The sequence below is a fragment of the Phalacrocorax carbo genome, chromosome 11 (genome assembly GCF_963921805.1).
Source record: "Phalacrocorax carbo chromosome 11, bPhaCar2.1, whole genome shotgun sequence".
NCBI lineage: Eukaryota > Metazoa > Chordata > Aves > Suliformes > Phalacrocoracidae > Phalacrocorax > Phalacrocorax carbo.
This window is the reverse complement of record NC_087523.1, coordinates 5,655,639-5,672,962: the sequence shown is the minus strand read 5'-3', so window position 1 is coordinate 5,672,962 and position 17,324 is coordinate 5,655,639. Positions and strand designations below refer to the sequence as shown.

At 34.2% G+C, this 17,324-nt stretch overlaps 1 protein-coding gene across 7 annotated transcripts in view; it reads right to left on the bottom strand.

Moving 5' to 3' along the window:
* Nucleotides 1-17,324, bottom strand: part of PCDH11X (protocadherin 11 X-linked) — a 514,007-nt gene that overhangs the window by 409,952 nt on the left and 86,731 nt on the right. The window contains exon 5 of one of the 7 annotated variants that reach the window (XM_064462897.1): nt 11,337-15,359. The exons of the other annotated variants lie outside the window; for them this stretch is intronic. Coding sequence (XP_064318967.1) covers nt 15,354-15,359 — 6 coding nt within the window. The 3' untranslated portion in view covers nt 11,337-15,353. Of the gene's footprint in view, nt 1-11,336; nt 15,360-17,324 lie in introns of those variants that run through there. 7 annotated transcript variants of the gene reach the window in all.

Below are 17,324 nucleotides of genomic sequence, written 5' to 3'. Positions count from 1 at the left end.
AAGTTGAAGATTTGGCCTTGAAGAAATAATAACTAGCCAAATAATAAACAGTAATAATACAAGTTCTTTTACAAGGTTTATCAAAATGGAACCATCAGAAGGAATTTTTTTGTCAAATTATCTTAATAGAAACTTTTTTTTTTCTACTTCTTAAATCTCGCATGTGAGTATCAGGACTACTCGGGAAGGTTCAGGTTTGAAACCTCTCCAGTCTGAATACATATCACAGTGTAAGAGCAGCTTTACCATACCGCTCCAACACATGTAAACCCTGACATGATGGGAGTTGCACTTGTGTTGAAAATATAGTTCAGCTGTCAGATGCTAATTAGACTTTGAAATCCTTCTGGAAGTCACAATAAATGTGTTAATTAATATCACATGGGATGGTCGTTTATGAGATTTGGGATGTCTATGACAACAGTAAAAGAGCAATAGACTAATGTGATAAAGGACAGAATTGTATTACAGTGGAGTTGAATTTCAGTTTTCCCACATGATGACGTTCTTTTCACCGCACACAGGACTCGTTCCAAAGGAAGGATAAATCAAAAACTGCTTACACACATCAAAATTCCTGGACTTCACTAAAAGCTGTGCAAAACAACAAGTTTCTTCTGCTTCAAAAATTTCTGTGACATTTTAGGAGTTTCTAGATTTAATCTGGATAAAATCCTCCCCCTCAAAGTCTCTGTTTCCCATCTTCCTATCACCCTACTTCCAACTCTGATCTACTTTTGCGTAAAGATGTAACTGTGCTGCTTCGTCTTCCAAAGGTTTCTGGGAAGAGGAAATAGGCAACTTCCTCATTTACATCCCATCTCAGAATTATTATACTGACAAATTATCATTCTTAGTGCCATTTTCCCAAAAGCAGCCCTGGTGGCATAATCCAAAAGGAACATGAACTCTTCAAAACCATTAACTCAGTTTAGGATTTGATAGTAGTACTTATATGGCAAAATATCTGGAGTTGTCTGGAAACAAGCTCTCTATTGGACTGCTTCTCCAAAATGTTTTGCTGCAAGTTATGAAGTAGCAGCACAGGAATACGGCTCAAGAAGACACTGACTCTTACTTCTCTTACCACACGACATGAACTTTATCTTGTAATGATGTGTTGCCAAAGAGACTTACTAAACTGGCCAATGCTTCATTGACCGAGCTCAGCAGTGACTACTGTCAGAGAGCAATGTGGACAGCATTTTCTCCAAAGGTCAAATGCTATCAAAGGAAATGAAAACATGCATGTTGACACCTGTGATCTTTACAAACAAAAAAGTGATTACACTGTCCACATAGCCTGAAGACAACATTTCTCACTTTCTCCTCAGGCATGGTTTTTGGATTATTGGAATGGACCAGGGTCCACTGCAGGTTGTCTGCCGGCAATATGGAGACATGTGCTGATATGCTAAATATTCTCCAAATCCTTGTTCTTTTTTCCTCTGTAAATATACTGGTAATGAATTATGTGTCCAAATAAACAAGCAGAATGAACTTGAATCTTTATCAGCTAATATCAAAGAGTAACAGGGGTGAATCAGACTGATGGAAATATACACACAAAAATGATGTAATGAAGAAATATGATCATTATAGCATAGCATATAAAATGTTTATTCTCCAAAAATAAGGGCCAATAGCAAAGAATTTGATTTCTCTTTACATAGTAAAATTTACTAAGATTTCAAACAATTTCTAACAACATATATGGAATATGCACCCTAACATTAGAGTCAATGAAGGTGAAAATATGAGTACAACACTTCTAGTCACTTTGAAAACTCCTCTCTGCACTACCTATCAGTTAATTACCTCCACTCATTCTGAGAGTGCGTATGCCTATAATACTGAAGGTCATAGCTTCAAAATGTTCTCAGTTTTGTGAGCCCTAGTTTTAAAAATTATTTTCATACTGGATTTCAGAAATCATCTCGCTCAGCTTTAGCTATCTAAAAGCTAAGTGTTCATATAGTTTCCTCCCACAGTACACAGAGAAAAGATAGTTACAGAGGGTGACTCATTCCAGCTTATGCTAGGTATGTGAGACAGCCACAGCAGATGATTCTCTAGGTGTGCCTCTCTTCCTTTACCTCCTACATAAGAAATGAATTCCAACCTAAATCCTTCATAAAAAATATTTCTTCTGCCTTTATAGTCATTCAAAATGGAAAGCATTACCACTTGGAAGAAATCACTATGAGATTCTGATGTCTGTCTTCACCATCAAGCATTACGTAATACAAAGTGAACAATGAGGCTGTGTGAGCTCCCCAAGCCTGTGCTTCAGCCCACTGACAGTTGAGTACCTAGGCCTGATACAACATATTTACTGATCCAATAGGTGAGCCAATCTGCTCTAAATTTGTAAAGGAGAATGAAGTAACCCAAAGACAGAAAAGGAAAAGTAAAGCATTACCTTGTCACTTTTCAGCATTTTTTCCTACAAAAATAGGTACAGAATATTCACTTGTATCAGTCTAAGGCATTCAGTATGATCACTGCCTCAGTGAGACCATACCTACACCTGCTATGGTACGTTAACTCTGTGTGAACATCATGGTGTACAACCAATGTAGTTGTGAATTAAGAAAACCCCATTCATCCTCAACAACACTATAAATGGTAGGGCTGTGAAATTCAGTTTTCTTTCATTTTCTCTGTCATTTACTTAGTAAAGAAGGGTCATTCCATTTCCATACACCTGCTTTTGGATATCCTCTCAAGATTTTATTACAGTATTTCCTATTGATTCACCTTTCCCTCTCGCTATCCTCTTCTGGTTACAGCAGATGTAGTGCTGACTTGTAAGGTCTTGCATTTTGCATTTGTCTCTGTAATTCGATGGTTATTGGTTGATCCAGCAGTTACCACTTAAGCTGGATCAACCAGTCTCCCTCTTTCAAAAACAAAATTGCTATCAAGCTCCTCTGACCTTTTTGCTCTTTCTCCTAATCTCCAGCCTCAGTATGGCTAAGACAAAAACAATTACAAAAAAGAAAATCCATACAAAGCCTACCACCACACACAAGTCATGGAACAGAAGCAGCGTAAGACAATCTTCCACAATCCCTGTGGAAGATTACAATACATTTGCTCGTGAATTCCCACCACATAACATTTTTTTGATCAGTAGTGGAACATCCTGTTCCAGCTCCTCACTCCCTGTCCCTTAACAAAGTCGGCATCAGGTGTATTGTACTGCTGAATAAAGCCAGAAATAAACAGAAGCGAATTAAACACTTAACAACAGACTAATAACCCTCTTTTGGATTAAAAAAAAAATATGACAGCAAGGAATATGAAATTAGCATAGCACAACTTTTGGTTCATTGTAACCAATCCGATTTCTTCACCCATGGAACCTAGTACTTCTGAGGTGTATAAATTAAGTGACTAGTCAGATACTTTTTCCTCTGAAATAATTCACAAAATAAATATTTACATTGAAACTAGTCCGAATACTACAGAACTCCTTTGCAATAACAGGTTATACAGATTCACTCAGAAGGTTGTGACATCCATTGGTAAATTCTGATTTATTAATAGAATATTCTGCATTTGAACATGAAAGAACTGAGTCTAATTTAGAAATTTTTTTTTTGATCACATGAGAAGCGACTGAATTCAAGGTTCACATTTCAGCACACAGAGTACTAAACTAAATACCTCCATTAAATACAGATCTACATTCTTGACTTGCAGTCTTTAAACCTGCTTGATGGAAAATAAAGAGTAAGTGGCATTTTTCATCATGATTTTATCTTGATAAAAAGTCGGTTTTGCAGATATATTTGATATTCATTATGTTCCTGTAACAGCCTCTGCATCCTAAATGTTATCAAACCCTGGCAGAATCTTTTCATCTTAATAATACAAAAGTAGACTTTGTATTCTCAACCCTATTTTGTTCAGATTATCAATAGGAAAGGTTTGATTGACATAGTGAAAGGAAAAACAGCTCTGATTACACCCAAGAGTTTTTATTTGGGCTGGATTCACAAGGGGAAAAGGTTATCTACCTCTTGTGACATATGACAGACTTTTTCTGGACATTATTTTTTATATAGACTATTGGACTATTATTTTCAAGAATAAGTGTAGGTAGCCTTCAAGTAAGCTCGGCATTTGCGGCTTTGATGAATGCCTTCAATATATCAAGCAGCCAGATTCTGTCTTTCACTTCATTTTCAAAGGGGACAACAGTGAACAAATTATTCAGGCCCACAAAACGAAACTGACACGTTTGACATTACCCAAACCAATTACAAAGGACTTCATCAAAACACCAAAACAGCAGCTGCCTTCCACTGTTTTTAATTTTATTTCCATGACATCCACTCTAATTATACCCAACTTCTGGAAGGCAGTGATTCATCAGGTCCTATAAAAAATTCCCATGTTCTTTCAACAATTTTTTTCCTATTAGAGAATGGATAAATGTTCATCAGTCGCACCTACTGAAAAATTTGTAATTACTGTACTACAATATTTCCCAGTAATACTGCAAACTTTGCTCTGGGTTTGTGTATTGCTGAAAAATAACTTTAGTATAAACACTTATAATGTACAGTAAAGTATCACTCAAGTAAAAACAATAATTAGTTAGATAAAGTTTCTGTTGCAGCTAATGTTTTCATTTTGGACTTTATATTAATATAATATTCAAAATAGTTCACTGCTCTCCCTTTATACAGTATTCCCTTTTTGTTTTTGTTCTAAAATGATAATTTTGAAGCATTTCAATGCAAAATTAAAAACAATGCAAGTAAGTTTTAAAGACACACATAAGATCAAAAGATGTCACTAGTCTAATGTTTTCAAATTTACATATAAGTCACAGAACGGGATACAAGTGCCTGTCATATAAAATATTTTTGTTACCAGAAAATTCAATATATATAACATACATTTGCACTGCTCCTGTACCTAGCACTGAATAATTTCAAAATATTGTGCTGAATTTGAGAATCTAGATTACTTCATACTTTCCATCAAATAGGGAGAGAGCTGTTAAAAGGTATATATATAGTGTTCAGTAAAAAGGAAAAATATATTGTAGGCTACTGCATAACACATTCTGTACTTGGAAAAAATCCTCAAGTATTTAAAAAAAAAAAAAAACCAACCCACACAAAACGAAACAACCAAGGAAAAGAGAGAATAATATGTTTACCTTTACAACTGTTCAAGTTGCCATATCAGAGATTCAGAGATACCTTTTAGGCTATTGGGGTATCTCAATACTTCAAAATAATCTTGACCTTTCAAACAGAAACTTTTATAAAGACATATTTGCAAGCATGAACTGCATCCTTTCCCCTGCTGTGAAGCCTTCCTTCAAGGGAATTTCATTTCACCTCTTCTCCGATCCAGGTAGTAATTTCACTGAGAGGGAGTAGATGAATTTACATGAGCCATCAGTTACGTGTAAATAACAGGACGTGCAGGGCTTGATAAGTTATGTCACCTGTTACTTAATTCTTCTACCTATGACCATGAAATCCAGTAAATCCTGTAAAGTTCAGTAGTCACAGTAGATGGTCACTATTCAGTGGACAGCATACCTAGGAGCGATGTTCCCTGCGCATTTTCCTGATGCAGGCTGCACAAATAGAGTTTTAGTTTTCATTTCATTTATGAGAAAGCTTTGCAATTAACTGAGTCATGTTGGTAGTATATTTCTTACAACAATGTGAAGAGTTGACACAATTTATCTTTTTTGGCTTTTGAACTTTTGCGTTCTGAAACTTTTACTTGAGAGTCTGAATCCTGGTTGTAACAATTATCTCTTCATGGGATATACTTTCAGAGATTTAGATGATGTTGCTTATTTGCTTCACTTTTCTATGCAGGTAAATAGGAAAAACGGTAAGCCATTACAGAGTGTAAACACTTTACAAATATACAGCTAGAAACTAAGTCAATATCGAGCCAGGCTACACATTATTCTATTGGCATAAAGCCCACTAAATAATCTTAGCTGTCCACTGAAGAAAACCTCCTATGAGGATCTCCAGATACTATGAAGTGCTGTGCAGACTTCTCCATTCATCCATCTCCATCCATGCTATGACCTTCTTTTCATCTGGTATAGAAGGTATTGCATGGGGACCATGCTGGTCTAAAATTGCCAAGGAAATATAAAGAAAATACAAAACCGGCTTTGGATTTACTCCTTCCTTTGCTTTTCCCTGACCAGCTCCTCAACAGATTTGAGCAATCAGTCATTTAGCCCTGAGTTTTAGCATTTTCTCTTTCCTTCATTTTAGATACAGGGATGCAGTTTATAAATGCAGTTTTAAGAACGAAATTAAATTTAAATTATTTTAAATGGAAAATTTAACAAAATACATCCTGTAAGTCTTGGCAGGAAATATTTTTCAGGGTTTTTGAGGAAAACATTTTACTCTTTCATCAGATATTTTGAAAAGTAGTTTTGATATTTCAATGAAAACAAATAAGAGAAAAATAGCATACTAAAAAGAAACAATAATTTTTGCTTAAAGTTAATTTCATAAAGTGACAAAAGAGATGTCTGAGGAACATTGAGTTAGAGATAGCCATTCAACTGCAGAAGCATAAAAAATGATCTACAGTCACAAAAGGCATCAACAATGTGAATTTTATGCTGAAAGAAATAATTCTTAAAAAATTTTGTTTAGTCAGCTTTATATTTTTTCCTATTTAAATACAGATTAAATGTCTACTATAACTTTAAAATTGAAGACTTCCCCCCCCTTTTTTAAATATAAATATGCTTATTCCTAAAGGGACTTTATATGACACAGGAAAGTGTTTTCACATTGAACTAACTTTCTTCGAAGTATTCTCTACTTTGCCACTGAGAAAGAACAAACCCTTAAAACTTTTGATGTGCAAAAATGGATTGTGTATGTTGATTCTGTTTGTGGTACATGTACAGATTTCCCTCAAGTAGTGAATGCCCTCTGAAAACAAAGCTCCAAAGGGGCTTCATTTTTTCCATGGTAAAAATTTAGCTTCTCCCATCTATCTCAAGAAGAGTGATATACTTCATGAGTAAGATTATTGCAGTTTATTCCATGAAATTCCACAGTTATCACATCCTCATGTGAATTTAATAAAGCTTAGCCTTAGCTGCTCTTGAACAGCAGCCAAGCTTTTGATTTGTTCTATTTCATTTTATTCATTTATATGCATCTTGCTACCATCTGGAATCATAAAAACAAACAGTTCAAGCAGTTAATGTGTTAAAAGGGGGCAACGAAATAATGAAATATTCTCTTCCAATCCCCCTACCTCCCCACCCCATTTACTCCGTTTCTTTCATATCCATTTCAGAACTAATGTTGCCATTTCCTAATTCCAAAATGACTTTCTGTAAGAGGATTGTCAGGACAGATGTTGGAACCCTCACACAACTGAGCACGTGCTGTCTTATCCATGTTCAGTGTTTCAAAGCCAAAATACTGTAACTAATAAATCATGCTTGGTACCTGAAAGCGAACAGATAATTGCACCATTGTATATCTTGTATACAGAAAACATCAAAAGACTATTTTTCCCTCCAATTACATTTTCCTTTGTTAACTGCTATTGACAGCATTGTTCTGTCATTTCTATCTGCTTTTAATACCCAACTTTCATAAATTTCTGAAAAGGTTTGATTCACTCATTACTTTACAAGTAAAACAATCACAACTTTGTCAACTTACAGGTGTTTTCCCTAGTAGAACTAGACGGAATCCAAATGAAAATTCACAACATCATAGTTATAAAATAAAGACAAATACAAAAGCTGATGAGCCATACAACCAAGCAGAAAACAGGGTTATTTTGGACTTTACCCTGAAAACATATATTAATAGATATATTTAAAATATTTACATCTATAAGTTAAATTCATTTGGATCTTTATGCATATAAGTAGTGGATCCATAAAACCAATTAATATTCTGATTTCCACTGAGACACCTACATATACTCAAGGATCCAGAAATATTAAATATTTGTACTGACATAGGAGTGAATTAATCTCAAAGAATTCTGAGAGGATCCCAGACGATTCTCCGAAGATCCCAGAAATAGGCTGAAAAGGTACTTTCTTGAAAGTATTGACACAGCAAAGAGTCAAATTCTCCCAGATATGCTTGGTTTTCAGCATTAGTTTAAAATTCATTTGTGTGAACATTCACAGATTCTGTATTAGCAATAATATGAGCAACACAAAATAAACAGTGTGACGATGCAACATGCTACTGTATGCATTAAAACAGAAAGAGTGCAAAAGACCTGGAGACTGAAAAAGATGAAGACCTCTTTGGTGAAGCATGGTGAGCAGCTGAAGGCTGTTCAGTATCTAGAAGTGAAGAGGAAGATGGAGATACAGACAAAAGTGAGACTGTGAGTAAGGAAAGAACTTAAACCTGCAGCTTCCTCATGTGAAGCAGTTCAGTTTTCTCATTCAAAATGAAGCCATTTTCAAGACAGGAAGGAAGGGATGAAGAAAGAAAAACCATGCTGAGTGGAAATTTTCACGTTACCCCATCATGACTTTTTCAACTGGGAAGCCAGTGAACAAGCTTCTTGTTTGAGTTCACAATACAATCATTTTAAGTATGACTGCCATCTGGGATACAGTGCACACCTTTGTCCAAGAAACAAAGAGATATGACTGAAAGGAAATGAATGGCTGATCTGCTTTAATGACTTCTCTTCAAAACAGACTTTGCTGGGTTTTCTCTAAGGCCCCAGAAAAGGTTTCACTGGTACTCAAGTACTTCATATCAATCTGTAAAGTATATACATGCTCTTTCAACAGAAATTAAACACAACAAGGGAAATTCCAGTTAAGACAAGGAAAAACTTTTCACCATGGGGGTAGTCAAATAGGAACTAGTGTTTCAGAAATGTTTTGGAATCTCCACCTTTAGAGATATTCAGAAGTAAACTAAACAAAGTCCAGAGTAAATGGATCTAAATTAGCCTAGTTTTGAGCGCCATCATTGGACTAGGTGACTTCCACAGGTCCCTGTGAACCTGGATTATTCTATGACTCCATGATCTGCAATCTTTAAGAACTCTGATATAACAAATAGATGTATATTCTCTGACTCACCAACATATCTTAAATGGTTATAATATATTGTCAAATGAGATTTATACATCCGATATTCATTCCTTTGGTTATTAACACAGTGCCTTTGTTAAACATCAAGTTGACACAATGCCAAGTGCCAGAACTTATGTATAACTGGACTGTTACACAAAAAAAACCCACCACAGTTTCAATATATTAATATAAAAATAGGGAAACATAAATAAGACAATCCAAAACCCTCTATCAGAGACTAGAAAACAAGAATCTCATGGTGTTAGACCACACAAGTATTCTTTTAAACTGTCAAAGAACAAATATAATATTTGATGAGCGGGCTATGAAGTAACTCGAGTTAGGAAGTTGGCCAAAGGAAAAATAGACTGAAGTGGTCTACCAATAAACCTGATGAAGGAAGGGAATTGAATCAGCAAATATCACTTATCAGCTATTACTTCACAACTTGGGCCACACAACAGCCAAAGACTGTTAGTACTTTCTCAAAATTTATTCATCACATACTCAGAAGTTATTATCTTTGAGTTACTAAGTTTGAAGGAATCCTCAAGCCTAATGTTTTCAGAACTAGTAGGATTGACGATTGCCCCATTTGTAAGTAAAAACCGATCTGTTTATCCATGTTTTTTAGTCACAATGTCATTTTGCTAAATAAAATAAATTTTAAAATAAAATTTAAATAAATTTTATTTAATTTTATTAATATTACTAAAATTATTAAATTTAATTAATATTTTAAATAAATTTTAAAATAAAAATCTACTTCAGGTCATCAAAAAATGCCTTCAGCCATGCTACTAAAGAGCAAGAAGTGTCTTAGAATACTCCCTTACAGAGAAAATAAGCATTTGAGAAGTATTAGAAAATTACTTTCTTTCATGTGTCTATCTATGTACAGGCTTCTACAGCTCCATAATATATAAAATAAGAGTTAAAAAGGTAAATATTTAGTGTGAAGAATAAAGATTGACATAGAAACTATTATCTTACTTCAGTGTGTCAAATGGGACATACTTCTGCAAAGTATTAGGTATCTGTATTTGGAAGAATACCATACTACTATTTTGAAGGAGGAAAATGGGACTTTCTTGTAGGATTTCTAGTAAATCCATTATTCCCACTCAATTCTAAAAAATATTATAGGTCAAGCTGACACAGTCTGGACTGTAGAACAGCAATGCTGATCACTGTTGCAAATAACAATATCAGACAAAACCAAAAAGCATACTAAGTACAAATGAAAAAAAAAAAACTATTTAAAGGACTGCAGAAAGTCAGTAGTACCCCTGAAAAATTCCTGGTAACACACTTACTTAATACCCATCTGGATTAATTACTGAATTTTATTTACATGTGTCTATTTATGAAATAAGCAAAAACTCACAATTTGGAGGAAATACAGAAATGCCATTTTCATTACATTTTCAGTGGTAAGATTTAAGAGAGGAGTCTATATAATAGAAAAATATTACTCTAGAATAGTGGGAGACAGTAATGGAATGAGTAAAAGTGAAATAGTGAAAGAAAAAGAACTGAAATTCAAACTGTACTTATCATATTGTATCCTAACCTCCAAGGTACCAAGAGTCACTTTTGAAAACAGTGAGAACCCAGTACATTCTCAGAAAGGAAGACCAACGTCTCCAGATCTCAAAATAATGTGGTAAAGTGAAAACCTTAGCACTTGGCTATCTTTCACAGCAAGATATATTGGGTACTGAGACAGGCATGTATCTTCAGTTATAGTCTATGTACTGTATACTGCCTAGAAACTTTGCTTATTAAATATGTGATAAATGCATATACACCTTCACGCTCTTTCTTCAGATACATATGCACATAAAACACACACTTACAATACTTACATACACAGATATGTAAGCACTATATATCTCTCTCTAGCTCTAAACACTATAAAGATTCAGCATACCTGTAAAAACTGTTAAAAGATGTGCAACCCTTGGAATTCCTACTTAGACCAGATTTTGTTGAAGAAAATATAAACAAAAGAAAAGTACTGTGAAGGAGTATGAGGTTTTGAAAAAAAGCATATTTCTTTAGGTAGATTACTAGTAAGCTTTACAGTCGTTTTTGTGTGGTAAAGTTATTTTAATAATTATAGCTCCTAATCACTGTAAAAAATACTAGTATATGTATAGATTTGATGGTGTGCATGCATTAAGCAAACAGACCAGAGATGTCTTTAAAGAAGGTGCTTCTCCAGAAGGTATACAAATATAATCTTAAAACAAAATTTATTTTAGAAATAGATAAATAACACATAAAAGGAACAGTACTCGGTTATTCAATCCAAAAACAAAAATAGATATTAAAAATATTTGTGAAAAAGCTTTTACAAATAATACTTAAGAGCAGGATATAACATAAATATATGTTTTATGGTAAAATGGGAAATCACAGAAAATGTGAAACAAAAAAACCCCACAGCATTACAGTTTATGTTAAAAAAATAATTCCATTTACATCACAAACCTGCTTTGGTCCTGACAGTGCCCTACTGCCCTTCAGCAATCCATTACTCAATTAAATTCAGAAGGATTTAAAGATACCCTCTGAAGTCCGATGTATTTTATGATCTGATAGGCAGCTTTCATACAAACTGCAGATTGTGTGCCATAGCTTTTCCTTGGAGTGACTCACTTGATATCAGGGCATGTTTAAGATTGAGTGGAATTGAGCTCTGGTAGACACACATCCATATGAAATCCAGGCATTGACAATATGACAAAGGATGCAGAACAGCAGATCTGAGAGCCATCTTTGGCTGCTGGCATTGTAGGTCTAAGAGCAGTGATGCGATTAATTTGCTCTGTAAAACTGGCAACAAATAAAGAACTGTTCTTTTTGCTGAGCCACACATAGCACTGTAACTAACAAAAAAAAACACAACTCTAGGACTTTATCTATAGACACAGACCTGCCTGCACTGGTGACAGCGGTGACGATGTGCATGAGATAAAAGGATGAATCTCTTGAGAAGTTTACTGAGATGATGGAGAGTAATAATAATTGCAGTCTAAAGTACACTAAGGTAACTTGGAAAGTATGATTGATATTCCAAACAAAATATAATGAGTTTTCTATTTCAAAAGCAACATTTGGTCAACTCAGTGATTTTTGCTCTTAATTTGCTCCAACTTCTATGAAGTCAGAAAACAGTATTTCTGTAGGTGAGAACATTTGAGAAACAGAGATGGTTTTGACATATGTACACCTAGCTGTGACTCAGGATGCTGATACTAATTTTAAAAAAAACCCAAAAACTAAATATAGAATTTTTTGACTGGCCTTCATGTCATTGAGAAGTGTATACATTGATACTTGGCATGCATACGTATTTGGTCAGTGCACATATAGGCTTTCATGAGACTTTCATAAACTCATTTAATCAGCAGAAGGAAATGAGCTCTCTGACAAGTCTTGTGTCAGTCTATAAAATAATTACTTTTTTAAAAGGGATACTTAGATGTAAGAAAACAAAGATCGAAACAGAGGAAGCACATGAACTAACTACTTAAGAGGTTGCTGGCTTTTCCCTTAGTGCATTTGACGGTTATTATATTTGGCTGTGCTGAGTCATGAGTGAACTAGGAGAGTCATTACTGATCTGGACCAGTAATTCAACCCCTTGCTGCACCTTTTATTTTGTACATGTAACTTTTTTGAAGTTTAAAATCATCCTAGATACTTTTAGAATTATTTCTTGATGGACTAGAATTATATGACCAGTGAAATATTTTGAAAAAGGTAGACTTTTAGCTAGGTTAAAAGCAAAAGAACTAGGAAGCTCATGAAAAATATTTTTCTCTGCAAGCACGTAACTGGCACATTTCAATTAGAAAGGTACCTATCAAAGGTTCTCTTCACACTTGGTGTAAGAAAATAGGCACTTCTAGACAGTATGCAGTCCTAAAGTCAAAACAACCTGCTATAGTCTATCTATACCTTTTCACTACCAGAGAAAAAACTGAGGGCAACTGCACATCCACTTGAGATGACTAAGTCACGCACTTCAAGTGAGGTTTGATTAACCTAGTCCAGTATCTCAACTCATTATCACTCAATTAATGAAAAAAAAACCAAGTTTCAATGTAAACATTCAAATTATTTAGTGCTTTTCTCAATCAAACATTAATTTTATGAGTTTTCTCATCAAGGAAATCCTACCCAATTGTCATAAGAACAGAAGTCCAAAGATTCAAATACCAAAGAAAAAACAGAAACTGGAAGTCTGTGAAATCCTACTGTCTTCCCGACAAACAGCTCTCCTAGGCCAAAGGGTTATTACTCTTAATGAATACCACCCACCTACAAAGCACCTAAGTGAACAACTTTAATAGCAACAGGCAGGACCAATCCTTTTTACACTAAACAATACTTCTGGAACAAATTCCTTACTCTGTTAGGAACGAACTTTCAACCCAAAGCAACAGACTGAATTGTGGCATTGAGTCAATAAATATCATTACTGTATGTCTAACCACTGCAAGTGTTAGGTTTTTAGTATAAAGCAGAAATGCTGCAAGGGTATGATAAATAGGAATAGCAAAATTGTCTTACAGATACATAAACTTCTTCCCAGGAAAATTATTTCATTATCGGAAATGAAAAATTTTCTGTAACAGTCATTGCTATAATAATGCAATACAATATGCTAAATTACAATACGTACTTCATTATTAATAGAATTTATTTTACAGATCAAATAGCCAAATACACATTTTTAAAAGAGCCAGATAGCAAATGTGCAGGAAACTATAGGCAACAGTCATGGTAGACATTCTACAGTCCAAGAACTGAGGCAACGTGATTATTAAGTACAAGCTTATAAATATCTTTACATCAAACATACAGTAATGTGTAAGAATTCCATGTTGTAGTCTAATTCATGAATCACTAATAACTTTTTCTTTAAAAGAAAGTTATATATACTGTATACATCCCAGTTAAAAGCAGTGTCTGTATTTCATTTTATTCTAGCAAACTAATATTACATGTCTTCATATAAGTGCAGAAAACAGGGTTCTTTATACTCCTTTGCTTCCTAAGAGATTTTTGCATTGCATATGAAATTCTAATATTATAAGTGATACATATTAAGCATTACTCCCTAAAATATGAGGCAATATACAAGAACTTGCAACCAACCTGCAAACGAAGCTATGATATTCAAATTTTATTTTCTAAATGAATGGTGCTAAAGAACAAATTATAATGTAAAAAAATTAAATTAAAAAGAAATTAACTATATAGAGAAATAATTGGGGAAAAAAACCCAACAGTAGGCCATTTTTTTCCCCATGTGCTGGCTAACAGTGAAAAATGTATGTATGAGATTTCCTATTTTATCACACTGAAAAGCAAGCCACTGGGTTTATGACTTCTTTTTTTAAAATAAAAGTACTTCAAAAGGTTAAATGTATGGCACCTGTTACACAGACATTATCTAGATTTCAGCAAGCAAAATGCAAACTAAATTTTATTTTTAAAAATTAAGTAAATAATTTCCAGTTATTTAAAAAGTGATCATTTATTACAAAATGTGGATAAGAAAGCAGGAAGTACTCATCTTTCACTACTGCTATTGTGCCCATAAAATGAGAAAGCAGTGATTTGATCAATTCTACTTATGATCCATAGCAGCAATATCATCATTAAAAATATTATGGAATAGATATAAATAACACTTAATCCTTAACATGTATAGTGGTGCTATAAGTGACAACAGTTCATTTGTTTTTCTTTTAAATGCAGGGAGTATAAAGAACTTTACATTCTCTTTTTAATGTATGAATAAAATTTATTGCTCCCTTTTAATATATTTAAAGAAACAAAATTCCTAATTGTTTCAACTAAAATAAATAAGGAAAAAAATCTGGGACAAGAAGATTACAAGCAAAATAATTTACCATAATCGCCAAATGTGAAGAAGGATGGATCACATTACTTTTTTCTTAGCAAAACTACGTTATAGAACACTATAGCACAATGTACTAAAATTTCTTTGTCTTTTTGTTTTAAAAAATTCTTGCCCTTGATACCTTTCAGTAGGGCAGCTTGAACAGTTCATCATCACTTCCAAACCCCTCTGGAGATCAGACGATAAATTTCTTCGGCAATCAGAGACAGGACAAAGGGCTTTCTCGTGCTATTTCCTTGTTTTCATGTTTGCTGGCTTAACATCATTGTGTACACGTACGACTTCAGTATATAACATCAGATGCGATGACGTTCAGAGCTGGCAAACAGAGAAACAGCATGAGAAAAGCCCTTTCCTGCATAATTTTCCCTATATATAGTAAAGTTTGTTTCCAAATTTTTACCATGTCAATCACTGTATGGCTTAACAAGTACTGAACTATTGCTGTTCTAAGCAACCAACCATTTTTTATGTGTGTGTGTTTCCAGGTTTCTATACACAAGCAAATATCTGCACACATCTATATACACACAGCAAGAATGCTGAAACAGAAGGAGCCCCAGAAATGGCTTCTGTGTATGTCATGCTAGGTATCTTTTTTTTTTTTTTTTTTTTTTTTTTGCTTTATGAGCTCAAAACCCCAAGTGCTGTTGCGAGATTATAGCTATCAGAAGACTACCATCCTACCTAGAACATGTTCTAGAGGGTTTTAGCAGACTTCATGCAATAGCATCATTCCAAAGAGCATACAATATTTTGATTTGAAGGTTATTTTGCATCTTTAATCTATATTTATCATCAATAGAGTTAGAGTCCTGAAAAAATCACAGAAATTAAGCCATTCTGATCAATTATTTCACAGGAAAGCAAGCACTATCAATACCACAGTCACCAAGACACTAGCCACTCACTGGTCAGGAAATTGCTATCAACTGCAGATTATTGAGTGTAATACCTTCTGGGAGAAAATAGGAAAAGAAAGAAGTGTGAAAATTAACCCGCAGTGAAATCAGACTTCTTTGTTGACAATGGTTTGTAGCTGTAGATCACTTAAAAAAACAAAGTTTGGTCATGAGGAGAAAAGAATAAACTTTTCAGTTATCCCACTGAGAAATGAAGGTGAAACGCATTTCAAGTTTAGGAAAATTTATGCTGCCGCTACCCCAAGGCAAGCTGCTATTAGAGAGAGCACCGCATATCATTCTAGCCTGCATAAAAATTATCCAGTTATTAATGCTGGAACTTCATCTACCAACTTCAGTATAAACTCAGCCAACAAGTTCTTACTGGGTGGGGGGGGAAGCCCTTGTTTTATCCAAGTTAGTTTTTACTTAAGTGTCATATTCAAAATTTTTCATTTTTTCCTCACACAAAACATTAATTTCTTTTTACTTCCCATATGTGCTCTGGTTTTGTCTTCTACTATGAGGCAAGGGGGCACTTTCCAGATATACGAAAACTATATATTAAAAGAACAATTCTGAAGAAGTTTTTCTTCAAAGTGTTCCACAGAGGAAAAGCATTTTCTTGACCAGCTTTCCTTCAGTAGTACTCCACATTTAAGTAACTGCTCACTAACTTCCAAGTCAGAGACTTTCACTTATCCTTCAGTTAGAAATCTTTTCTCCAGATGTGAATTTCAGGTTTTTTCTGAAATGTATAAATATACATGGCAGCATATCAGAAGTGCCAGCGAAATAACCAGCCAGAAAATTAAGTGAAAATAACAAGAATATTTAGAATAATAGTAATCAATTTTGAAAAGGCTTTTAGGAGGGGCGTATACTGACAGCTATTTAGCTGATATTTAAAAGAAAATGCTCTTTGAGTGTAATTTACCCTGTATTTGTCAGCACAAAGTACCAGTGTTACCTCTGTACCCTTTTACATACTGGAAGCATTAGCACTGCCTGCTGATTATTACAGTATTCTAGATTAAACTCACTAGTCTCACTGTTATTAAACAAAACAATAAATCCTGCAGCTAAATATTTACATAACAGGTGAGTTTTCAGAGCTATGACCTTCAGGAACAGTGCAATATTCTTTCAATTCACATCGTAAGGACACTGGTCTCATAGTGAGTGATAATAATGACTTTTCACCACATTTTAAACCAGAATCAGAAACCCAAATATATCATAACTGTAAGCAGGTCTAAGCAGTCACGAATTACACAGTAGGGCCCCAAAAAGGCAATGTACTTCCTATTTTTATTCTTAAGTTAGGACGTGTTCACAGTTGATAGAATCCTGGGAACTAAAATCAACTAATGAAGATTTA